Raw genomic sequence first — 26,120 nt, forward strand, 5'->3', positions numbered from 1 at the left:
GGAGCTAGGTCCCTCAAATGGTGCTGGACATGCTAAGGGCTCTCAGGCTTAGCCAATGCAAAAAAAGTGTGCGTTCCAGATCTCTTGAAGTGGGTGACTAAGAGTCAAGCAAAAGACTAGAAATTCATCATATTTGGTTGCCATCTTGACCATATTACGGTTCCTCTCCAGAAGTCTTCAACCACTGATGAGAAGAAATGAAAGATTTGCACACAGGTCACAAAAGGCTGCTGCAGTTCGTGGGAAGTACCTTTGCTTTTTTGGCGTAAAAATTGGAGCAAAAAGCTCCAAGTGCCTCTCTGCTTCTTAAGTACCCCTAAGTACAAACAGTGAATACGACAATGGACCATAAAGTTGGCAATGTGCCAAATAGTCTTTAATAGGATCATGCTAAAATTGTAGCTCACTTCTGGAACGTGACACTCACTATTCATACAAGTAACACCACTTAGAATATGCATCAAAACCAACTTTGTGCAAACTGCAGCACTAGGTCCACAAAAGTCAAACAAATTGTCACACAAAGCACAATTCATTGCAATATCTATAAATGACCATTTTTGCTATGTATATGTAAAGGATGCCCATGTCTTAAGGGGAGACTCTAGTCTTGAATGGTTAAAAAATGCGAAAATTTTGATTTTGCAAAAATGGCACATTCGAATTCAATACACTCTCAAGTTCATGTCTAAAAAGTTTCAAGATCCAAATTAGACCTTCAACAGCTAAAATATCTATTTCACACCTTTGAAGCCCAGAAAAGCAGATTTCAGAGCGAAATGCGGCAGGACTTTGTACCTGTTGCTTCCCAAGGTATCGTGTCCGATGGCCGCTTTCTTGGTTGCATTTGAAAGCTGGGCCCTTTCCAGACAACCTGGTATTACTCACTGCAGTGATGCATTTTTGCAGCGTCAGCATTCCGCTGTTTTTTGAGGCCTCTACAACGACCTCCGAAAGTCTGGCGCACATACTTCAAATGCGATTTCTCAGCTTTGTGTTTTTTGCCAACATGGCTAACCTTACTGAAGTTTTTATTATGTTTTTACGGCATAATTTTAATGAATCTTAAACCGTTGAATTAAGAAAGAACTAAACTGTGGAGGCATGCTCTTTTTGTTTGGCTGAGTCAAACATTTCAAATTTTGTGAACCTTAATGTCATCCAACTATAGTTAAGGTGCTTGGACAAAACTGAACATTTTTATATGATGTACTTTAACAACAATATAATTGCCATAGCTCCAGATGGCAGGTCTTTGGCTGTAGCCCCACTACAATCGAAACCAAAAAATATATAAAGAAAGAGTCTTAACGACATGTAGAATTAAACTAATTAGGCTTGTTATTTTCCTATATTATAGGAACTAATTAAGATACACTGAAACTAATTGTATTTTTGAAAACATGAAGAAGAACCACATAAACATACACAATTTCATTACGATATCTTTAATAACGAAAATGTTCATTTCAAGACCTGAGTCTCCCCTTAAGCACATTACAAAGTATAATGCACGAAATATACACATAACATGCTATTATCTGCGTGACTGCAACAAAGCCAAGCCATGATATGAGCCACATGACTAAACCATGTCATACATGCAACACCTTGGATTACAAGCCCTATTTAGCTGAGTCCTTGTTATTTCTTAGATCGAAGGCAATGCATCCAATTATACTATTGTTTGCACTGATTTAGGCACATGCGCAAGAAAAAAACTTGCTCCCTACTCCATGCCTCACAAGTGATTAATGAGCTTGCAGTGTGGACACAGTCCAGACACCCTTCCCCCAGATTTGTCAGCATTATCAAGAAAAACTAACTTCATTTCTATATGACAGCACAGATCAAATTTTATCAGAACAGGAAACGAACCAACCGTCCGCATAACAGTGCTTTTCAATGCTGATGCAAAACAATTCTTGGCAAAGTGTTGAGTATCAGAGAACAGTATATATTCATGCTGAAGCCACATATTTCTACCGACATGCTGGATGAAATGCGGAACTGCATGTTGCCAGATGATGTGTGCTAAAGCTTTATGTCATGAAATATTTGCCAAGTACTACAAGCAAGAAACTTGTAGGGAGTGCTTTGAAACATGTGAGCACAAATGTACGCTATGTATAATGGCCATTCACTCCACTATGAGATTTCAGTACGTGGAAAAAGCTATTTATGAGATTATTTTTGGCATTACGCAACAAGTACGGTGTTTTGATCTTCATAAAATGAGCAGGAGTAACTATGTTTATACTTATGAGCACAAGATTTGCTTGGCGTTCAAACGTTGCTTAGATCACTTAACACATTCGACATGGAGATAAACGTGTTCACATGGGTATTTCCAAGGTGTTACACAGGTTGATTATGTGAGCAAATGTATGCACAGCACATCAGATGTTTACACAGTAATGAAGAGCCTTAATAGGCATGGTAAAGAACTTGGGAATGCATAAAACACCACCAATAAAACGCATGGCTAAACAGCACCCAACATCGATATAAAAAACTATAAACATGATGCAAAAGTGTAATACTTTTTAAGACACCATGCCTCAATTACTGCACAAAGAATTGAGAACACAAAAAAGACTGAGATGAAGAAATAAACATTCCTTCTGAAAATGAATACACGTGACATCAGGTATGAGCGTTTGGTTCCTCAGAAGAAAGCAATCAGGTGAAGTAGATCTGTGCCCTGGAAATGATATGGCCAATGTCTATAAAATTATCCTACAAGAGATAAGCCACATGCTCAGTAATACACACCCAGTATACTTCCACAAACCTCAACAATTTCACTCCATTCGCTTTAGTCAGCTTTTTGGAACAGAAAAATAAAACTCCTCTGAAAAATTCAGATTCTTGTTTGAAACGCGGCAGCACTCATTGGGCTCACTGCGAGGGTTACGCCGCAATGAAGGCAAGGGCAAACTGTTCAAAAACAAAGGACGAACAGGCACACTACAAATGTGTGGTAGCTCAGTCAGTGCTTCAGAGCCCACGCTTTGCGTTTCAACTTGTGCCATATTTCTCCTTCCTCTTAATCAGTTAATCAGGATCAGCTATGAACCCGCAATGAGGCAGATATGCACTTCTAAACAGCACTTGAGATGTGCCTAAAATGCCCAAGAATCACTCATAAATGCTGCCGCATGCGAAAAATACGCGATAGAGGAAAGTGTCTAAAAGAAAGGCAGAGTCATCAAAGTTGACGTCCTCGCACTTAACCGAGGTTGGTTTGCAAATGTATTTCTCGTATTTTTAAAGGAAACTGCCATGAGCTAAATGTTTGCTCGGCATTTTTAGATCAGAAATATCTAGCGTCACTAGCATATAACCGCCCCAAACAGTACGTCTTACGTCAATAAACTATGCTGCAAGAAAAGAAATGCTGCTATCAACGTTCGAAACACGTAGTTGTACCTTTTCACAAGGAAAACTGATATAGTTAATTACTGGATACAGTTATTTTACATAAACATTGAAGCTCGTGTTTTACTGCCCACAAATAAACGATAAATGCAAGGTACGGTGCGCCCCCTCAAAGTATACTTGTGTGAGCTCGGGACCAAAAGGTTTTCACCGACTCCTGTTTAGAATTTTGTACTAACATTATCTGGCATTGTGAACGCAAACATGGATTCGCTTCACGTGCTACTCTGCTCCACTGAAGTTCAACTGTTCAATTAGAACCACTAGCTCAACACATAACAGAAATATTGCCTGGTAAGGCTTCTGATAAAAAAAGAAAGGGGGCTACATATATGTCCCATCCACACTGCTAATCACAGTTGCTTTGTCGCTAACTATAAATGTGAGAAAATTCTAAACGAACACCAAGATTATGTCTTTATAACGAAATTAATACCTTAGTGCTTCCTTGAAGCACCCTCGATAACAACGGTACAGGCAGCGGTCTTACTGCTCTGACCTAAGAAAACAGAATGCAGCTAGCCTTATTATAAACACGCCAAGGAAATAATGGCACGCTGTCACTGTCAGCATCAACCGTATCAAACTCCACTATTCTCTTCACGCAATCAACATACTACTTCATGTTTTCCTTTTTACGATCTAAACTACCTGTCAACATTCCTTCCGCTATACGCTGTGTGCTAGAACATTTCTTTGCTGCAATGCAAGCAGCACCATTTAAACACAACAATGAGGCGCCCTGCCATTCAGTATACGCACAGACGACTGTTAACTTGTGCATCCATAACTTCGCCTGTTGCATGCAAACACAGACTTATTTACAGAGCAGTGCATCTTGAATGCAACACCTTTTCTTGCAGACGACTACTAAGTCGGGTTTGCAACAGTTAGTCCTTCGGCACACAACTGGCACTCAGCTGAAACATTGCACTGCACTCAATCTACACCAGAACTGCACTGCAGTGTCCACTGGAATGCAGGTCTGCGCTGGTCTCGTAGCAAAAGCGCTGCGGGTCTTGAGCACAACAATCACGGAGTGCTTAATCGCAGCTGCGGTCACTCGTTGCACTGCAGCTCAACATCACAGATGAGAAAAAGTCTACTCTTCTGAGACACAAGTGAAACTACCCTACTCCGAAACTGCACTCGTGCTGCACTGGTGTTGCACCACGATGGTAACGAGATTTGCGGCCTACGCACGCACAACACTAATCACAGCTCTGGTCGTTCATTGCACCGATCGCAGACGCGGACCGTGCTTTCCCAGCCGCGAGATAAGACCGGCCGGCGCGTCATCGAGCAGTCGTTGCAGACGCCCAACCCGCAGCTGCGGCAGTGGTGGATGGGGTTGCGTGGACCGAACTCCACGTTGCAAAGAGCACACTTGGTCAACTCGTTGTCGGGTGTCCAGTAGTCAGGGCGTGCTGAGTCCTTTATCAAACCTAGAACAGATCCTTGATCAAGCGAGGTATTGCTTGCTTTTTTTTTTCATCCAGCTGCCTCCTTCAGTCATGCTTGGAACACAGCTTGATGACAATGATACTAACTTCAATAGAACGATAATCGCTCTTAATGTTATCCAAGTTCCGTCTCTCTGTATGACATATTCTGAGCAGATCACAGGCTTTTTCGTTAACGCTTTAAGAATGTTTTAAAAAACGCTCTTTCAATAAAAAGAAGTTTCCATGGGATGGTGGCGTCAGCAGGAGTGGACATCCAGAAAATAGGTGAGGCCTGTTATTTAACTCGTCTGCTAACCAATATATTAGCTTTCAACTAAAACAGACATGCTCCCAACTAATTTGTAGCTAGCCATCAGTGCATGCCACATTGGGTTTAGACCGCACAAAATGAGTAATTTGAGAAAGCAATTCTGGCCCTCTAGGGCAGTGTAGCTGAAACTCAACTACCGTATAGCACAAATGACCTCACCATCTATTATTATCGCGGATGCATACGCTCCGTGATTTGAGCTTTGCAGAAGGTTAAACAGTTGACTGAATTTCAACATTAACATGATTCTCAGTTTCGGCTTGACATACCCTGACGGCCAGAATTATACTCCTTCCTTTGTCTTTCGCCTCTATTGAGCTAGACCATCCACAATGAATAAGTTTCTAATTAGCATGGGCAGTCCAACTCTAACCATCACGAAGTTAACGAGTAGACTTTCGATTAATAGTTTACTATATTTAATACGTCTAGCCTGTTCCTTATGCCCCCACAATTCCACGAAAACCATAATTTTAACTTGAGCAGCCTACATGTTGGTATATAACTTGACATCTTTGCCAAAAAACCAAGTACAAGCGTAATAGGACTATTGATTATTATCCTTCTAATTAGGTGACTACTAATTCTATTGCTGTTAGTTTTGCATGTTTGTATTCGTGAGCCTACCACATTTTGAAATTCTACTAAAGCCAATTTTGAGATGCACTTCCTACTGGAGTTAATTGCATGACAAACTAGTACAGATACACTAAAGATATTGATGCATGACCATCAATTCAGTTCATCCTAGCATCAAAGAAGGTATCGCTGTGTTATGTGCAATAGTACCATATTTACTCATGCAATTTGCCCACTTTCTTTCTCAAAATTAAGGCTTCAAAAAGGGGGGGGGGGGGGGGGTGCAAATTACGCGGAGGTTTCGCTAACACGTCCTGAAAAACTCTACACAGGTCACAACATGAATACCTATATGCCGTATACTGTCGTGTATGAGCCTGCAACTGTGCTGGCCAAAAAAAGTTGACTGTTAATATAAGTAAATGCATACCATACTACCCATAGCTTAGGCCAGGGGTTCTCAAACTGGGTTCCGTGGAACGCAGGGGTTCCGCGGGCTGTCTTCTTGTGTTCCGCGAGAACCCTCACCGGCCCTGACCCGGCAGCTGATATGAGACTGGCTCTGAGTGCTACTGAGCCACGCTTTGACTTGCTCTTAAAAGGGAAGCAGTACCACCTATCACATTAGTATTTGTATTAATCTGTGCAATAAACATTTAACCTTTGCAACTCTCTCTTTGCAAAAATGCACTCGACAACATTGCTGGTAAGTGAAAGCGGGGGGGTCCCTGGAACTTATTGAAGGCTTTTGGGGTTCCTCCAAGCAAAAAAGTTTGAGAACCCCTGGCTTAGGCGAAACTATGTTAGACGCCCCACATTGGTCAGTGCCGCGTATACAAATTTCGGACAGCTGTTTTTGCAACAAAAGGTCGACTTATATGTGGAAACATGCGGTATATTGTGTGTTATGACCACTGAATTGTTAAATGAAGGATGCGCTGCGGTGTGGCCATTGCTGCCATCATTTCTTTCCATTATATTGTTGTTATCTCCTTCATGGCTATTTAGCTGGTACTCCTTTTCACTTGTGGATTAGTGTGTCCCGGGAAGGAGCACCAAAACCTTACGCCAGGCCAACAGTGACTTCTACATGATGTAGCAAGCATTCCTATGTTTACTAATAAAAAATTTTCTTTATCGCCACCAGGGAGCAGCTTTTTCCTTCTAATGTTCAATAATAGGCGTGAGTTATCTGGTGTATCGCTCTTAGATGCTGCCGAATTGTCTGCAAAGGTCTGTGACCATGAGCAGGCAATTCTGCACCATCTCAGACATTTCGCTCAGACATGTGCCCATTGTCCAGAACATCCTGACTTTATGTTAAAGTGCCATGTGACGAGATTGTGTACACTCTCTGAACATTGGGATAAAACAAATTAATGTTTTTTTGGTAGTCATATTCATTTTAAGCGGGCTCAGATGTAGCTAGCTTTGATATCTCTGGAACCAACAGTCATTAAAGCAACATTAAAGTCATTAAAGTAGAAATTTAAAGGCAGAAATTTAAAAACGAAGTTCAGGCCTCATTTAAACACTTTGTAGTTGGAAATGATTACTGAGATATGATGTCATCCTAAAAGAAATTACTGTATTACAGAGGAGTAGGATTGAATTTGTTTGCTACAGTAAACATTTTATGATCTCATTGAAAATATTTTTTTTTTTTCCTCTAACGTACACTAAAGGTGATGAAATGGGAACAAAACCTGTAACTCACAAGCAACACTAACATCATCTAAGTTAGGTCTCCAAGATTGTCCTGAGTAATAATGCCACGCACAGGAAGTGCTTTTACAATAAAATGTCCGGTAGTTAACTTTGAGAAAGGGTTTCAAGCCTGCCAAAAAAAGTGCACCACAGTAGAAGCTCGACGATACAAACCTGACAGGGTTGCAATAAATACTTGCGTCATCCGAAATTCACACCCTCCAAAATGAACAAAATCTGTATGCAGAAGCATGGGAAACACACTCACGCAGATGAGTTTGTATCATCCATAATCGAGCGGGAGAGTGTTCAGACCATCCAAAATTGAGAACATTTGTACAAAATGCAATTCGACCAGGGAATTTTACAAATTCATATCATCATGAAATTTGTATCAACTGTGATTGTGCCTTCAGATTGTACTGTGTACAGTACCAGCAGAACTAACAAAACAAAATTAGGGGAGACTGCGATGTCCGTCAGTAGGCAGAGAGTGAAGATTTTATTCAACACCAACAGCACCGTGTAAACACAGTAGGTGGGGAAGCATAAAGGACACTTACCAATGGGGTACTCCATGGCCGTAGCAACAACCCCAAAGGTGCTGCGGACGACTTCACCCACTTTCCAGGCGGTCACTTCAGACTCACTTCCTTCTTCTGGAAGTGTAGGGACTGTCTCATCGACCACTGCATCCAGAAACAGAACCAATCTCACGATCTTTTATCTCACAATTACAACATTAACTCCAACTAGAACACTAAACTGTCGTTACAGTCAGTCAAGCATCAGACTGCAACAGTACAGGCACACTTGGAATAAATTTGAATGATGTGTCTGCCAATAAGCTGTAGTATGAGGCAGATGCACATAATATCACATCCTATAATCAATACATTTAATGCATTACCACTAGATGTGTTTGCCAGGCCAGTGCTGAATTCTGTAATTTTTTTCTTGTCATGATTGCAGTTTAGAATATGCTCTGACAGTGAGTGTCAGAAAAGGCTAAAGGGGCTAAACCAATCAACAGCTTCATTTCTGAATGTCAATCTGTCAAGTACCATATAGTGCGGAATATAGGTTGAGGTTTTTTCCGAAAAATATTACCAAAAGGTCACCCCTCGACTTATATACCGGTGTTTGGCACAAACTGAATAGTCGTCTGGCAACATGTGTGAGCCACGGACATTTTGGCATCCGCATCGTTATCGCTTCCATGTTGACGATTCTTTCCTTGCTCTTTGTCAACCGACGCAGCTAAACGCTGACGGCAGTAATCGTTCTTGGCATTGTAACGTATTAATTTCGCGACAGCCCACAAAATGAGTACCGGTACTCGACATCAGTTCACCGTGGCGTTTAAAAAAAAAGTTATCGAATTCGCCGGAGAGTATGGGAACATGTCCGCCCAGCGACACTTTGGCGTCTCGGAGAAGAGCGTCCGGTACTGGCGAGCGCAGAAAATCGAGCTGTCTGCCTGCAACGCGTGGAAGACGTCCTTTCGTGAGCGTCGCGCGGTGCACCCTGAGCTCGAAGACAAGGTGGCGGACTTCGTCCGCGAACATCGTGCCAGATCCTTGCCAGTGACAGCAGAACTTATCCGCATCAAAGCTATCGAGCTCGCCCGTGAATCCGGACTGTCTCAGGAGCAATTTAAGGGCTCCATTTACTGGGTTCGTTGCTTCATGCGACGCAAAGGATTTGCACTTCGCCAGCGCACATCAATCTGCCAGAAGTTTCCAGAGGCATACGAGGACAAGCTGGTCGAATTCCAGCGGTATGTTATCCATCTCCGGCAGCAGGAAGGCTACTTGCTGGAACAAATCGCCAACGCCAATGAAACGTCGGTGTGGTTCGACATGCCGTCGTCCACCACAGAGTGCAAACGTGGCGCAAAGGAAGTTAAGTTTCTTTCGACAGGGAACAAGCATTCGCGCTTCACGGTAATGCTCGCGTGCACTAGAGATGGCAGAAAGCTGCCCCCACATAATCTTGAAGCGGAAGACGCTGCCGAAAGAAGCTTTCCCGCGGGACGTTATCGTTCGCGTGAACGAAAAGGGCTATATGGACGAGGCCCTCACGGTCAACTGGATTAACACCGTCTGGAATTGACGACCCGGCGCACTCGTGCGGTGTCCGAGCATGCTCGTGTTGGATGCCTTTAGCGGGCACTTGACCGCCGGTGTGAAGCAGGCGCTCCGCGACAGGAGGACGGAGCTCGTTGTCATTCCGGGGGGCATGACTTCAACACTGCAGCCACTGGACGTCGTGCTGAATAAGCCCCTCAAAGACCGTGTGTGTGAACTCTACAATCAGTGAATGGCGGGCAACAACCTAAAGACTCCCACCGGCCGGCTGCGCAGGCCGCCTCTCGCCACTGTGGCCACCTGGGTGGCTCAGGCTTAGTGCTCGCTGCCCGACGATATGGTGGTGCGGGCATTGAAGAAATGTTGCATTAGCAACTCGTTGGACGGTACCGAGGACGACATGCTATGGGACGCAGCAAGCACGAAGCAGTCGTCTTCGGACGAGAGCTCAGACAGCTCGGATGAATGAGCAGGCAACGAGTCTGGTGGCACGAGTGAATAAAAGGAAGCTTTGTGCCTCATAATTTTTATGTTGACGAGTTGACTTTTTTGCTTCAAGGTAAGGGGGTCGACCTATATTCCGCCTCGACCTATATTCCGAATTATACGGTAACGATCAAGAGCGCTCATCATAGTCTACGGGATCCCTGCTGCCATAAGCCACCATCACACTGACAGTGCCCAAGGTTTATCTGCATAAGCCTTTTAAATGCAGCGTGCACAAAAACAGAGCATGATCTCAGTTACCAAACTAGACACCAAGGCGTTTTCTAATTTGTTACACGAGCTGTCTAAGTAGCAAACTGCTGCTTGAAATAGAAAAACAATGTACAGTGAATTGCCTGCTTCTAGTCAAGCACGTCGAAATGCTTCTTGTCAAACATGTTGCTGACAGTGCGATTTTCATTCCACCTAAACTTCTCGAACTACTTGTAGGAACACTGGCACTCTACCACTTGTCTTTTTTAACTGGCGCCACATGCAACGATATCGAAACGTTGGTGGAAAGCTTGCCAACAGTTTATGGCACTTCCTATAAAGTAGACTCCTTTTAAGATGAACCTGAAGGGACTAGAATACCTTATTTACTCGCATAATTTCGCACTTTTTCACCCTAAAATTAAAACTTCAAAATGGAGGTGCGGAAATTCCGCAAAGATTTCGCTAACACGTTCTAAAAAAACTCTGCAAAGGTCATAACGTGCAATGGATACGGTATATTGCCGCGTGTAAGTCAACCCCGCAATTCGTGCCCCACACAAGTAAAAAAAAAAAAGTTGACTTCAGTACAGTACAGCATCACACACAGAATGGCAAATTTGTTGTGAGCTAGCCTTGTGAAATCACACAGGAAGGTCCGTGCCATAAGTTAAATGTACAGAACATGACTTAAATGTGGTTAGATAGTTAAGGCTTCACAAAAAGCCAGGGGACAGTATATTACAAAAGGACAGCTTCAATAAAAGTGCTGCGAGGCTTCCTCTCCCCCCCCCCTCCCCCTCAGCACCTGTTTCTAAGTGACGAAATAGACTACAAGACCCATATGGTTTATGTTGACAGGCAGTATTTTACATTGTCAGAGCAATACATAAGCATTATGCATTGTAATGCATCATGCATTACAAAGCAAGGTTGCTTGCACGAGACAAAGGCACACATACGTCATCAGGTCAATATAATGAAAAAAAAAAAAAAACTGTCGCAAGACAGCCTTACAATGCACAGACTCTTGCTATGCGCAGTTTTGCACACAAAAGTGAACTTCATGCACCTGCACAGATTACACTTATATAAAGTTGAACGGCATAACAGACACAAACACAGGAAATATGCGGCGGATAGAAAGAGCGTCTTTCTATCCACCCTGTATTTCCTGTGTTCGTGTCCTTTGTGCCGTTCTAATTCATAGCATGCACCAAGCAGCCCTACAGCAAGTACTACTGCTACACTACTATACAAGTACACTGGTGCACTGAAACGTGCAACAGACACTTGCCACCATGCTGTTCCGCTTGGTGGCCTGAATGCAATTCTTGCTGGAACTCACCCCGTTCAAAGCAGTTGTCGCACACTCGTACAGGTTCCGTCCCCCAGCCGCGCTCTGGGACGGGCCGTTTCTTGGATGAGCAGGCTTCGCAGAAGCCGTTGCCACAGGCACGGCAGTGGTGCTTCTTTTCTTGTGGAGGAAAACTCTTCCCACACTTGTGGCATGCCTGCAGTTTTTTGGGCACACCTTCAGTTGAGTGTGCACAAGACGCTTATTTGCGACTAGTCTATGCACGAAATAAAAATTAATTGTGAACTGTGGGGTTCAATGCAACGAAGCGACACAATGGCTATGAGAGATGCCATAGTGAAGGGCTCCGGATTAATTTAGACCATGTGAGCTGACGGCGAACAGCACACAGTCAGACTAGACAAACTTGTGCTGTGAATGGGCCGATTTCATGTGAAAACAAAGAACTGCAATCTTTCAAGTCTTGCTCTACTCTGCACGGTTCAAGAAGAAAAAAAAGGGATGGCAGGAAGAAAACGGAAGAACAAGGAAGCCAATCCTACGACTTAACACGTTGACCTCAACAGATGTCCTCCCTCAGACCTTTTCACAAATTCGATGCCAAAAAATGGGCCTTGCAGGTGGCAACATACCCCCCTAAAGTTACTATCATTGTATGGCTCACAGTGGGTTTTAATGGTGCTCGTTCTGATCACCTCTGTACCCAGAAAGCACGGTACTTAATGAAGACTATTGCTACCAAGTGCATCTGTGCAATTTATATGACACCATATCAATTTTGATGGCGTAAGGGTCAACCCAGGACATAGAGTGCCAAGAAATTCATCATTCAAACTCCCCAGCAGATTTGCTCGTGTGTTGATGTGAATTAAAACAAAGAAAGAAGCGACCATACTGCAGTTTTTGTACGCCTCACATAACCTGAATGCGCCTTTTCTATCACAGCACTCGTCTGCCTGTTGAAACCGAAACAGAGTGGAGAAAAAAATTCAATTATAAGTTACTTATCACTTGTTGGCGCAATCCAAGTGGCTCTCTACACTTTAAAACATGCTGTATACCACTCTAGAGAGAGAAGAGACAACTCTCTACGTACTGAATGTCTCAGTACTGAGAATAAAAACATTATTATTATTACAATTATTACTAAAATTTGGTGTCTATACTCTTTGAAGAGTACAATATAGACATGGATGGACAGATGCTGGCTTTTCTCATGAATGGGACATTTATTGCTGTCGTGATAAAATATGGGTGAAAGGCACTGGTATGCTTACTCAATCAGCAGGCTCAAACTGGTTGTGTTGTTGAGAACAGTTATCAATGTTGTTGTTGAGAACAGTTATCAATTATGCATTGGTTTACCAACTGAGTAAAACCATGTTAACTAGGACCTCAAGGAACTGGTAAAAAAAGTCCGAATTATTCGAAAGTGGGATCATCGAATGGCTACATAAAAATTTTAAGATCTGGTTTTCACCGCAGCTCAATTTAATTCATAAGAAAACAGGCACTGGTCGTGTGCTTCTGAGTGAAAACTGCGGCAATGATGACATTTCGCAATTCCTACACTGCATGCCTACTGCGGGGAATATCAAAGCAGAATTAAATACTACAATACAGTAAGGTCTTCTATGGCCTCCTCCATAGGTGCTATGCAGTAGCAGAGGAGCCTCCTCACAAGTCACAGAGCCCCATGTAAGAAGGCTTCCCCACGCAAACAAGGAGCAGCTCGTAATGAACGTGCATTTTTGATGCACAAAACCACGCAGACGAAAGCAAGATAAATGGACATTTGCACCAGAATGGCAAGATGCCTTCTGAAAAAGCAGGGGGGGGGGGGGGGGGGCAGTGATGCGGCAATCAGCGTCTGAAATGGTTTGGTTTATTGGGGTTTAACGTCCCAAAGCAACTCAGGCTATGAGGGACACCGTAGTGAAGGACTCCGGAAATTTCGACCACCTGGGGTTCTTTTAACGTGCACCGACATCGCACAGTACACGGGCCTCTAGAATTTCGCCTTCATCGAAATTCGTGGTGTTGATTGCTACGGGCTGGTAGTGAAGCTCAGAAAACGAAAAACTATGTGGCGATGGGTGCCTCCGATCACCTGAACTGCCAATCGGATCTGAACATGGCCCCCCTTCAGACCATGTCAAGAGTTTACCGGTTGGAAGGGGTCAAGGGTTGGTTTTCAGCTCACAAGGTACCGCAAACTTGATGTAGCCGACATCAGCATTTTTGCGCACAGGGAGATTTGAATCAAGACAGAAAGTTTGAATTAGGCAGCTTTAACATGTATTGAGAAAATACTCGTCCAACCAAAATTTCTTTGAATTAACTGACAGAATGAATTGCCCACGGTTGAATCAGCGCAAGTCCAGTGCAGTAGAGGAAAGATACTTCTGAGTTTCTCGAAATACGCCCACCTGCCGATGCACGTCTGGACAGAGCTCTGACCTGAATTTTGTAGTTGGGGACCCAGTAGGAAGGTGCAATCTGGTCGTTCACCCAGTCGGAGACCGTGGTGGCTGGTCGCGCGCTGTACGTTGAGACTGTCTCTGTGATGACCTTCAGCCCGTCCAGCATCTTCTGGGCGGTGTTGCTGGGCTCCTGAGTGAACGACTTATCCTGCAAGAGGGATCAGCTTGAAATTAATACACATTACTTTATGCTGCATCATGGAGAAGGCGTAAGAGTGCGGAGTTTAGGAAAAAATCAAAAAGGTTCGTCACTGTGTACCAAAATATGAGAAAGTTACTGTATTGCTCTTTTTTTTTCTTCACGACAGCAGAACAGAACACCAATCACACTTTTATATATTGTCACGTTGTAGTGACGGCAGTCCAGCGGTCAGGAAGACACCAGAAAGACTTGCAAACGAAGCTCTTTATTTGGGCTGACTTGCGCCCGCAAAATAACTGAATCACTCGGTGGTGGCGTAAGCAACAAGCGTGCTCGAACTACGAATGGCCGCTGCTCGTGGCATCATTCAATTTAAAGCCGGCTAGGAAACTTCGAGATAACAGGTCGAGATCATCTAGAGTAATCTAGAAACATGTAGGCGAAGCTTTCATGGCTGTGAACAATCGAGATTAGTCCGGTCGCTTCTCGTGTCAGGAACAAAAATGATAACACCCCTTTTCAGCGGCCTTGCGCGAACGAACGGACGCTACAATGATACGTGGCAATACAGACATAAGCAGTCTACAAACAAAGGATGACAGCTGATGCAAAACAAATGTTAACGGACAGTTTAGTTGAAATAAATATCTAAAAAACCCAAGGCGGTCACAATTAATCCAGAGCCCTCTGCCGTGGCATTTCTCTGTCTGTCTTTTTAACCCCTCCTCTTTTCATCACGGTGTGGTTTAGGCATCCACTGCAATCGAGACAGTTGCAGTGCTTTGGCACTGTAGCTGTGGCACTGAGAGTGACCAAAACAACTCATATGAAGCAGAAACGAGAGGAAAGTAATATTAATGAACATTTCTCAAACCGCCGCATCTGGCAGCTGCCTGCGAAAGCTCTGACAATACGGGATGTGATGTCAAACCTACCAGTCGCACACTATCGCCAGCACAGGGCATATGAAAGTGGTCGAATTTGATGTGCTTCTGCTTCGCTGTACAGTACATTTCGTTCACCTTCCTCCTGTTCATGCTTCAAGGGTCTCTACCTGCATCTTGTGGCTTTATACTTTGGGTGACTAGCTGCTTATTCGATCGGAATTAAACGAGAATCCCCATTGTTTGCGGTGATGGTGAACCAAAAAAGAAACATTTTGCATAGCTGGTACCAGTAACGCCATCTTGCGCCTGCCAGAGGAACAAGCGCTGCCTCATTCTGGGCAGGAGCAAGCTTGCAATGCTCCACCTGACCCACAGAAACTGCATTTATATCTGGCTTCCACGAATGATACTACCCCTACAGTGCCATTTTGATATTTCAGAGTCACTGCGCATTCATGCAAAGTTCAGCATAAATGCTTGTAAGCATGGCATGAGACGGGGAATCCTCAGCCACATTCTGTCAGCTAGCTTGTCTACAGCACTGCTGAGGGCAGGCTTGACGTCTTATCCGCCACCTCATAGCCAGGAGCACGCAGAGTTGGTGGCCACTCATGAAACATCAAAATACAGCCATACGCTCAAAAATAATCGGAATGATTATTGCGTACTTGGATAATCGCCCCTTGTGAATTAGAATGTGGTGCATTCTCAACATTTCCAGATTTTTATTCAAAATCTCTTTAATGAGTGAGCAAGACTGCAAGCGACAAGAGACAAGGCAATGCAGACTTACGCCTGGCCAGACGTGCACTATTTCCACCCTGGTCACCGTCTCGTCCGGGTTCCGGTTGCCGTACCAGAACTGCCGGCTCTGGTAGATCACTCCACAGCTGGGGCACTCCAGCACATACCTGACCGCACAGAGAAATAATGCGTTAGGACAAAACAGAAAAGCCACTGCGACGACCAGGACATGCAACTTGAAATGGGAAAATCAATGTAAATTTATCCGCACGAGAAACTGCACTAGGTGCTGCACTCAAAAGCAGTCTAGCAATATATTTGAGCAGCATTATTAGTGAGTGAATATAAGTACCACGTTACAAGTGGCAAACACTTAAAAAAAAATTTACTCTTTTGAACCAGTGCACCAAGTATGCTTCCATAACTGCTCAAAGAGCACCAAATAAAGGCACCCGGTAATTTAGCTGATGATATATGTGGGCTCTAATGGCACTAGGGCCAACTTCAGGGGCAAGGGTGAAATGGTCAAGCCCTATGGGCAAACCATATCATTGACCCTTTCAGTTAAGCCTCCTGTTATACCAGTCTACTGATCATTCCCATAAAGACATTCCATAGCAAGTTCCCAGGAGAGGTATCTCGGTTTAATTTTATTGTTGAACCATACTGTTGAGTCCATGAAACATGCAGCTTTGGACTGCTTTCTTGCTTCTTGCTTCTGGGCACCAGGCACACAAAACAAGCACCCAAGGGGAGATGCGGCTATCAAATTGCAAAAAAAAATGGAGAAGAAAAGTTTTTTTGCAACTACTGTGCCTGCTCGTATGCGCAGTTTTCTATGCTAGACCGAAGTTTCATTGCAGAAATCCACCAAGTACTCAAAAAAAAAATCACTTTAGAACTGCGGTGGCACTGCATTAGAGGAAACTAAAATAATCTGCATTTTTCTCCATTATGGTTTTCTGAATGGATGCTCGCCTTGTGGAGCAGATTTCTTTTGTCTCTTTTGCCCATTTTGACCCTGTTTGTTTTGTTATACACACAGAACTGCAATAAAGGCAACGGCAATCTTGCTTTTTCATGTTGATGGATTGTAGATTTTTGGTGAGACATCTTGTTTACAGCTTAGACATGTCTATACAAACTGCTTTGCATAAAAACAAAAATAAAAAATTGGTGCCGAGGAAAAAAAAAAAAGTCCAAGACTGTCGTCATGCATAGCATGAATTCAGAAATGCAGCGAATGTTGAACCATAGTTTACCACATTTTGTTGAGTCTGCATGCTTTCCACAAGAAGTAAAGGAGAAAAAATTTGTAGAAAAAAAAAACAGTTCTTTAGATATAATGCTGAAACTTTGTGCACTTAAGATTGAAAGCATTATTAACATGCTTTAACATTATTAACATTAACATCAAAGAATAAGGAGGTATTGAAAGCTGCCTCTCCTGTGTCATGTGAAGGCCGTACCAATGCCTTCAACAGAGCCTCTCCTTACCCTGACCAGGCGAACTTTGCCCAAGCCATCATGGCCGACTCATTCCTGGCAGCAGTCTGTGGGGTGAGCACAACCTCACGGCCCGACTTCTCGTAGCAGTCCTGCACGTGACGCAAGAAAATGGATATTATACTGCCGTTTCTCACACAGGCCACAACACATGCCAAATGCCCCACTATGCCTGATGTCAACCAACTTGCACAGCCATGCTGCAACGTGCAAAAGAAACTACATTTTCCCTTTAAAGAAAAAAAAACAAAACGAAGAACAAATCCCCCAGTGACACGAAGAGTGGCGCAAGCACATTGGAGCATTTTTACCTCAGCCACATACTTCTATTGCACTGCTGTGTTTTTAACAGAAATCTTGCTGGAAAAGCAAACGCTTCCCACTAAATAAGGAGCTGCTACAAAACATTCTGACAATGAGTATGCTTATGCACATCCAAATTATTTGCACCCCCTTTGCCACTAAAGCTAGTTAGAATGGGCAAGTTGCATATAGGATGTACAGCTGCATACAAAGCACTGGCAATAATTCTGGATAAAAGCAGAGACTTTGGTATCAGAAAATGTGGTGGTAGTGGAAACAGCTAAAGAATGGGTTGCAATTCATAACGTCATGAACATTGCTGAACTACTGCTAATGCAAAGTGAAGGCCACCACAGCATACCTACATTGCACGTACAGTGCAATGCAAGACAGAGCTAAGATTACTGCTATGGGGCAGCATATCAAGGCGAACAAAATTTGTCCCTGTAGAAAGCAGGACATTTTGTCAATCACCATTAATATTTTCAATAGACAAGTCTCCCTCTTCACAAACCTTCGTACATTAGAAGCAAATGAAGAGTTTCAACTCAACGAATTAAATGCGCATCAGTGGCGGGGTATGGCTTTCAACAAGCCAATCAGCATCATGTGATGAGGAAGGATGATAAATGTGTCTGCTGAAGAATGATTCCAACACTGCGACTTCGAGCTCCTTTCGCACACTCCTTTCTCTGTTTTCTCACAGCCGACAACTTTAGTGCGGACTTGCTCACAACAGAGCTCTCTCAATAGCACTTGCCTTGCACTGCTGCACTCGGTTGTTGTACTGGTGCTGGTACTGGCACCTGGTGTCGCAAGCGTGGGTGTCTTGGTGGTTCATAGTCTTGTTGCACCGGGCACTGGAACCGAGCCACATGTCACTATTCTCCTAATTTAGTTCCAGTTTAGGCAATGAGGGAAAATCAGCTTTAACGTGCACTGACATCGCACAGTACACAGGCCTCTAGAATTTCGCCTTCATCGAAATTCAGCCACCGCAGCCGGGATTGAACCCGCATCTTTCGGGTCAGCAATCGAGCGCCGTAGCCACTGAGCCACTGCGGCGGGGTATAGTGTGCGATAAAATGTTTGTGTGGTAAAATGTTGCCGTGGGAAAAATTTGGCTGATGAGGTGCAATTAATTAAATGCGAAAAAATGCAGAAAAATATATATTAGACATCAAAATAGCCATGGACGTCGATATAGTATGTGGACGTGTTGCTTTCACATTGCTCCAATGCATGTCGCCGCAGTGATCTCAGCGCTTTTGTCTTTGTTACCCAGTTGTATCTGAATGCTGGCCTTGTACATGCCGCGTTGTCATCATTTTGCGGGAAGTACGTCGCCATGGCCAGACACTCTTTACTAAAGCGCTTCTTTGAACGTAATCTTTACTATAACCGAAAAAAAAAAAACCCAAAAAACTGTACAGTCATCTACGAATGGGACCACAGTTTTACTTTAATATATCCGTGTTTACAATAGCAGGGTTCTATTTTATGTAAAAAAAAAAAATGATTTTCCATGGAGTTTAGTTGTCTGTAAGTTAACGCTAACATTTAGTATTCAAGTATAAACTGCTTTCTACTAACCTTACAGTGTACATTCTTACAAGCATGTTATACAAGCATATGACAAATGGCACAAAGTACAGAACGTGGACATTCAACGACTTTATAAAGGAACTTGACCGACACTCACTTGCAGGCAATACAGGTGATTGGGCAGGTGAAGTACTGGTCAGGAAACGTGCTTGGAACAGTTTTCTCAATATCCCCGCTGAATTTTTCATTTAAAAGCTGAAAAAGAAGAAGACAAAAGTTTCACTTGCTCTGTTCCTCTGCGCTCTTGTGCTCGCTATAACCCTTGACAGAATTCAGTTTCGAACACACTGTTGTGGCCAAGGCGTTTAACACTACAGTAGAATCTCAATGATATGATCCCGGTTGATACAAATTTGCGAAATTCCTTGACCAGAGTGCGTTGTGTACTACGAGTACAACTGCGGATTTTATGATACGAATTTTTTCGTGCTCCCTTGAGATCCTTATCGATTTTTCTACCGAATTTTACATCATACCACTTGGCCAAACGTAAAAGCAGTCCAGAAAGTTAAAAGTTTGAATCAAAAGATGTGCTACAAGTTTGCAGGTAACACACCTTTTTGTTTTTCCTAGTACGTCATAACAGTGGTTTATTCTTGCACCCAGAATTAGGCACCCAGAATGATTTTGTAGTATTCTCATATAGTAGTGAAATGCCTGCTTGGAGGAGCACTAAAATACAGTCGACGACCCAAAATTTGGACGCCTGATTTTTCGGACATGCTTGATTATTCGGACTTTTTCGCGGCACCACGACATGGCCCATAGAGCCAATGTGTAAGAGTTCTTGATATTTTGGACGCACCGCAACTGACCACTCGATTTTTCGGACCTCTTTCGCACTCGCCGCCAGTACCCAAGCCACCATATAATGTGTACAGTGGAACCTCATTAATTCAAACTGCAGGAGAGATCAAAAACTTGATCAAACAAAATGAAATTCAAGCTTAAAGGGAGCCTCTTAACTTGCGACGCTGGAATTCTGCGCGAGTCGGCACATTGCGCTCGCGTGTTTTCGAATTCGTACTGTTCTTGAATGTCTTCCGCCGCACGAACTTTAACCGTAGTCTGAGTTCACGGAACTCATCGGAGCCGAGTCTTTCGTCCCGAATACGGAACGCGAATACGATCGCGGAACGCTTGATCCGCGGAGGCCGCGTGCGCGCACTGAAGATTCCAAGTGCCGTCTATGGATGGCGCTCGAGGCCGTGATCATCATCATCATCAACTTTTTTTCTCCGCCGCAATTTTCCGCTGCTCACATCGGCATCAGTATCGCCAGCTCCAGCCTTTTGCGGCGTGTTAGCGCGTTCGCCGTAATAGTTGAGATTGTGGCTTTCGCCAAGCTTCGCAGTTTTAGCGCGATGGGCAAGCACCTTAAGCTACATGGCTGGGAGTTAGCTCTCTAACACGGCAAGCGTGGGGCGGTCAGGAAATTCGACGTGGCCGAGAAGTGCGTCCGATGATGGTGCAATCAAAAGAAAAACACAAGCTGAAAAAGGCGCGCTTTCCGAGGCAAGCCGTGCGAGTTTCCCGAGAAGAGAGGAAGAGCTGCTCCTCTATGTGATGGAATTTCGGAACAACGGCTACGTGTTGACAGCGGACATGCAGCGCGGCTTCTTTTGGGATGAGCGTGCACCAGAGCCCAGCACCAGCTCAAGAGTTGAAATACTCCGCGAGTGACGTTTGAACGTAGAATAAATGTCGCTCATTCCCTGGTTGGCGTGTTTTTACTTTTAAAAAAAATTTTTTCGCACATCGCGTGTCTGAGCCGCACCCCAAAAATCGGCCCTCGAATCCGGAAAAAAAAAAGTGCGGCCCTTATACGCATTTATACGGTATGTCGCGCGGCGAATTATAGTGATGAGGAGCTTTAGAATGTGTGCAATGCAATTGGCCGCTTTCTCCGGCATACTGGTAATAAGTTCGTGATTTTATCGGTGAAATTTGATTTTCCGGACTGCCCGATTTTCCGGTCGTTTTCGCGGTCCCTAGAGAGTCCGAAAAATCGGTCGTCGACTGTATTCAATATTTTATGACTTCCGTTCTCATTAACCAGTCTTTTTCTCCATCAAAAGGCACGGCTGACTGCTGGGACTGTTTGGAAATGGTTTAGAGGTAGTGCACATGGTAAGGCATTAGGTTAATTAACACAGTTAGACATGGTTAAACAAAAACACAAATCAAGCGATGTTAAATTAACGGAAGTCCACTCTGCTTATTTCGCTGTTAATTTTCAGTGACCAGTGGAGCATTGCAGAGAGGGGTTGGTTGGGCCTCGACACTGCCGCGGCACACCTTCTCAAAGTTATTAGCGTCAGTGACCACTGCGATGAAAGTAGGGAGGAAGTTCTGTTCTTCTGTGGTATGAATAAGTCGAGAAGAACATTATTAGTAAATAGGAGCATCCCAAAATTTCTAAAGAGATGATCAATACACCACGAAAGGTACGGCATACGAAGAATGGACAGTTCGTGAAAAAAAAACGCAACCGGGAGTTTTTACGATGGAGCAAAAGATGAAGTAAGCTAACAACTTGTTTCCTTGACGAGATACAGTAAAAGCTCGTTAATTCGAACTTCATGGGATCGGGAAAAAAGTTCGAATTATCCGATGTTCGAATTATCGAATGGCCACGAAAAAACCGGCAAGAACCATTTGCATTACAGTATATGTGCCGTATTTACTCGCGCAACGAACCCACTCGCATAATGAACCCATCCAACCCTGATTTTGGCCAAAGAATTTGAAAAAAAAAAAAAAAGTCCCTGCGTTTCGCGCCGTCACGGTCCACAACGCATTTCTTGGCATTTCTTGGCGGCGCGTCAAGATGCTGCGCAGCAGCGATAACATCACGGTGTGTTTACTTTTGGCATTAGCTCTAGCAAGTGGGGAAGCGAACTTGGCAGAGTGCCAACCCTTGTCCGGTTGCGCAAGCCTCGTTTTCAGTACGTTCGCCTTATCGCATGGGCGATTGGGGCGGACGCTGTCTACTGCCACTCAATCATTGGAACGCGCGATAGCAGCAGCAAACGCCTTTTGCAGCGAACAATGCTAAAAGCTGGTGTCATGATCGCGGCGGACGGCGTGCTTCCGTTGGCGACTGATGGGTGAAAGGATGGACGACACTCGCAAAGAAAAAAAAAAAGTTTTTTGCGCATAATTTGTAGTGCTCGTCCCAAGTCAGCCTTTCACGGGGGTTGGCTGGGACCGCGCCGACAGTACTTCTCCGTATTTCCGAATTAACAGGGCTCGAATTAACGAGTATTTAGTTGCGATTTCCGGAGGTTGCGCGGAAAAGAGGATAGGCAGCCGCCACTGCCGCCGCCAACCCCTACCCTCCGGTGCCGCCTAGTGCCGCCGGCCGCCGCGCCGGTGATGGCGCCATGTAGGCTTTAACCACTCATCCACGGTTTTATCTGGTTCCATCTTCTGTCCCCGTTTAGGACTTGGGCAGCCTCTGACTATGCAGAGATGCTTTTTTTTTTTTGGCCACGTGCTGTGCGCCAAGCCGCACAGGCGCGGCGGCGCGTAGTTCGAATTATCCGTAGCGGAACCAACTTGCTTTCAAATTAACGGGCTTTTTTATACACAGATCTCTATGGAGCTTGGCCGGACCAAGCAGTGTAGTTCGAATTATCCAAAATTCGAATTATCGAGGTTCGAATTAACGAGCTTTCACTGTAGTACTACCAGGACACGAATGGTTAGAATTAAGTGGGCGGTACTGTCCTAGACCGATTCGACACTGCCCCGTTGGAAGGCGCTCTTGACACCTGGTATGCAGCACGTGGTTTAAAGTTTAGATGGTTAGACTGTGGACTCTGTTTCAGCTGACACTTACTGCCGCTGCACATGTTGCATCGTCATGATGCATCTGACCTGGACACTCCAAAGAAATCGATGGTACCTGGGCCAGGTGCAAGAATTCCAAGAAAAGGCAACACGTTTATGGCTTTCACTGATGGGAAACTACGTTCACGCTTTAGCAAAAGTTTCTTCTGCAAACGAAGCTACAGTAAGCAAAAGCAATCTGTGCCATATACATACAATCTTACTGACATTACATAGAACGACTAACAATACATAAATGAGGACAACAATTGAATTCATGTGTTTGCATACTTTTACCACATATTCAGAAGTTCAGGCTAGTTGCGACGGATAGTTGGCTAAGGAGAATTCTGTACAAATCTGTTCATCGATCAAAAGAATCAAACAGAAAAGGTAGATGCACAAAAATGTATCACTGGTGCCTATTTGCTGGTCTAGTGGTGCTGGCATGGTGGTACCACCACCACTGAGCTTGAAAAAAAAAAAAAACTAAGATCATATCTCAAGGCCGCTCTATCAGCCTCCAGTAACCCCCCTTCACCGCAGGTCGTGGCTACTTGAAAATGTTCTCAGTTACTCTAACTGAAACTGCTTTCCCATGCCAGAGATATGGCACGGTGACGCAACACCAGGGGAAACACACAAAGTGGTGACATATCATCCACAGAGCTCTGCTATAAAGCAATAAACATGTGGAGCACTCCGCTATACCATGGCCTACGAGTGCACCACATTTCAGCAATGAACTGGGCTTTCACCGTTTCCTATCGGCACTTTTAGCAATCTCAGACACCAGAAAGGCTGCATTCTGTGCAAACAATCTACGTCTCTCTGGCCTGGCTGAGCCAGGCCAGAGAGCACTTCCCTTTTCTGAATTGTGGCTTTTTTGTTTTGCGCATTCAAAACATCCATGCACTGTGGAATGTCTGTGCACAGGCGTCACGTAACTTGGCTGCTCCAAACAACAACGTCGCCGCTAGCTCTGGAAGTGCACCCTGCAAATTTTTACCTCTCATAGCAACACTGACAACGTTCCGCAGGCCACAAGCTGCCTCCAGCTCACCTTTAGTGCCTGGAATATGACCTCCATGGGCCTTGCCGAGCGCACCGTTGAGTTGTCCATGATTTTTTTCACAGTGGCCCTCAGCCCATCGAAGCAGGTGGGCAGCCTCACTGTCTGGATGCCGACGTACTGCAGGTCGCTGAAGGCATCGAAGCTCTGGTCGATCTGCTCGAAGCGGTTCTTCAGATCCACAACAGCCAAGTGACCGTCGTCTGTAAAATCCACAAGGGCAGTCAGCAAACAGACTGCAGTCCCTTGGCCCAAAACGTCAGAACAGAGCCACACGGTTTCAAGCCAAGCCACAGCAGCGAGTGGCTTTCAAGCTTGCTCTATAATGTAGTATTATTAGTTAATAATGTTTGCTTGATTGATTGATTGTTTATTGGTTTCTTTCCAATACAAGGAAAAAGCGAAAGAAAACTTATACATTTATAAAAGTATCTTATGCATTTATAAAAGTATCTCCAGAGTTGATGGAGTCTATATACAGCCTGCTCCAAGCACCTCATAAAAATGTGTACGTATTCACAGCTGGCATTTCGGACTCTGTAGAGCTCGAAAGTTCGTTTTTTTCGGACTAAGTCTCGAGCATGCATCAATGCCACAGTCAAGCCAAGCGAGCTGTTTGGCACTGAGAAATGTGCATTTAATGTGCTGATCGTGATGTTGTAACATTACGATATTACTTCATAATATCGAGGAGTTCGCCAAATGGAGGTTCTACATCCAAGCTTAGCAGTACCTCAAACACAGAAAGTGCAGTGCAGATTGATCGAACCTGAAATATTGAGTCACCACTAAAACACACCCAAATACCAGCACAAATCGTCAAGCCCATGGCCCCATTTTGAGAAATGAATAGAAAATAACACAATGGTGACAACGTGTGCGCGTACCATTAGCCAGTGGCTTGGTGTGCATTGTTTCGTGGAAGATAATGACAGCAGGCCCCAGAGCTGAAATGGGTCCCGTGAGATTACACCGCTCCTTCAGTGCCTTGAGTTCGCGGGTGAAGTGGCCCACGTAGGCCCGCGAGGCATCCCCGAGGAAAGTGAAGAGGTCTGTGGTCAGGCGCTCTGCCCGGGTGCGGAAGATCACTATGTCCGACACGGCCAGCACCTGCACGACACACAGCAAGGCCATGCACGATGACTCAGTAGAGACAGCTGGAGGCAGCAGAGTTCAGTCTTGAAATAAAAGGGTCAATATAAAATAATAACAATGAACAACAAGGCAATGAAGAACAACAGCAACAAGGCATCGAGGGCATTAGGTTTCAAACGCCGGAACCTTCGGAACTCACCTAGCTCCGTTCGAAAACTTGCATATTTTACATTTGTTCGCCCACAGCTGGAATTCATCTCACCTATATGGTCTCCCCATCAAAAATATCTCAGATATGCTCGAGTCCATTCAAAGCAGAGCTGCCCGGTACATTTTTAGCAATTATAGTCCCCTCGCAAGTGCATCCCAGCTTAAAAACCTTAATGACATGCAGATGCTTGAAATTCGTCACTCCATTTCACTTCTGTGTTTGTTCCATAAATATGTTCACACCAGTCTTTCGTTGTTCTTATGTGGGAGTGAAATGGGTGCACTGAGCATCTGCTGTTGTATGCCTCACTGAGGCCTCAACTCGCTTTATGCACTTGGCCTATGTTCTCACTCCCAGTGTGTGATTTCTGTCACTGCAAAACCCTAAATGCATGTTTCCGAAAATTTCGAGGGGGCACTTTGGTGATCTAAAGTGCGATGAGGCGAAAGCCTTTCCCGCAACGCTCTCCAGCGTCCTTATGCTAGACAAGGAGGACTGCATAAGTGTTGGCAGGAAGTCGACGGTAGCATAGTGGTTAGCACGCTCGGATGGGTGGCGTCATCTGTTGTAAACACCACAAATCACAAACATTTTATGTAACGAATCGACGGACAGAGTCATGGCCGCG

General features: G+C 44.4%; 1 protein-coding gene across 3 annotated transcripts in view; it reads right to left on the reverse strand.

The window, feature by feature from the left end:
• Positions 1-354: 354 nt before the first annotated feature.
• LOC149332667 (zinc finger FYVE domain-containing protein 1-like) overlaps positions 355-26,120 on the reverse strand; it is a 44,286-nt gene continuing 18,520 nt past the window's right edge. For 2 of the 3 annotated variants that reach the window (XM_089558235.1, XM_089558237.1), the window contains 10 exons: positions 25,074-25,296; positions 24,178-24,389; positions 19,378-19,475; positions 18,436-18,535; positions 17,364-17,464; positions 15,916-16,033; positions 14,071-14,241; positions 11,641-11,806; positions 8,067-8,192; positions 355-4,898 (listed from right to left, as the gene is read on the reverse strand). In XM_089558235.1, coding sequence (XP_089414361.1) covers positions 4,657-4,898; positions 8,067-8,192; positions 11,641-11,806; positions 14,071-14,241; positions 15,916-16,033; positions 17,364-17,464; positions 18,436-18,535; positions 19,378-19,475; positions 24,178-24,389; positions 25,074-25,296 — 1,557 coding nt within the window. In that variant the 3' untranslated portion in view covers positions 355-4,656. The remainder of the gene's footprint in view (positions 4,899-8,066; positions 8,193-11,640; positions 11,807-14,070; positions 14,242-15,915; positions 16,034-17,363; positions 17,465-18,435; positions 18,536-19,377; positions 19,476-24,177; positions 24,390-25,073; positions 25,297-26,120) is intronic. The other variant, XM_089558236.1, reaches the window with a different exon arrangement.

The sequence above is a fragment of the Amblyomma mixtum genome, chromosome 8, assembly GCF_055824585.1.
Source record: "Amblyomma mixtum isolate Tamu chromosome 8, ASM5582458v1, whole genome shotgun sequence".
Taxonomy (NCBI): Eukaryota; Metazoa; Arthropoda; class Arachnida; order Ixodida; family Ixodidae; genus Amblyomma; species Amblyomma mixtum.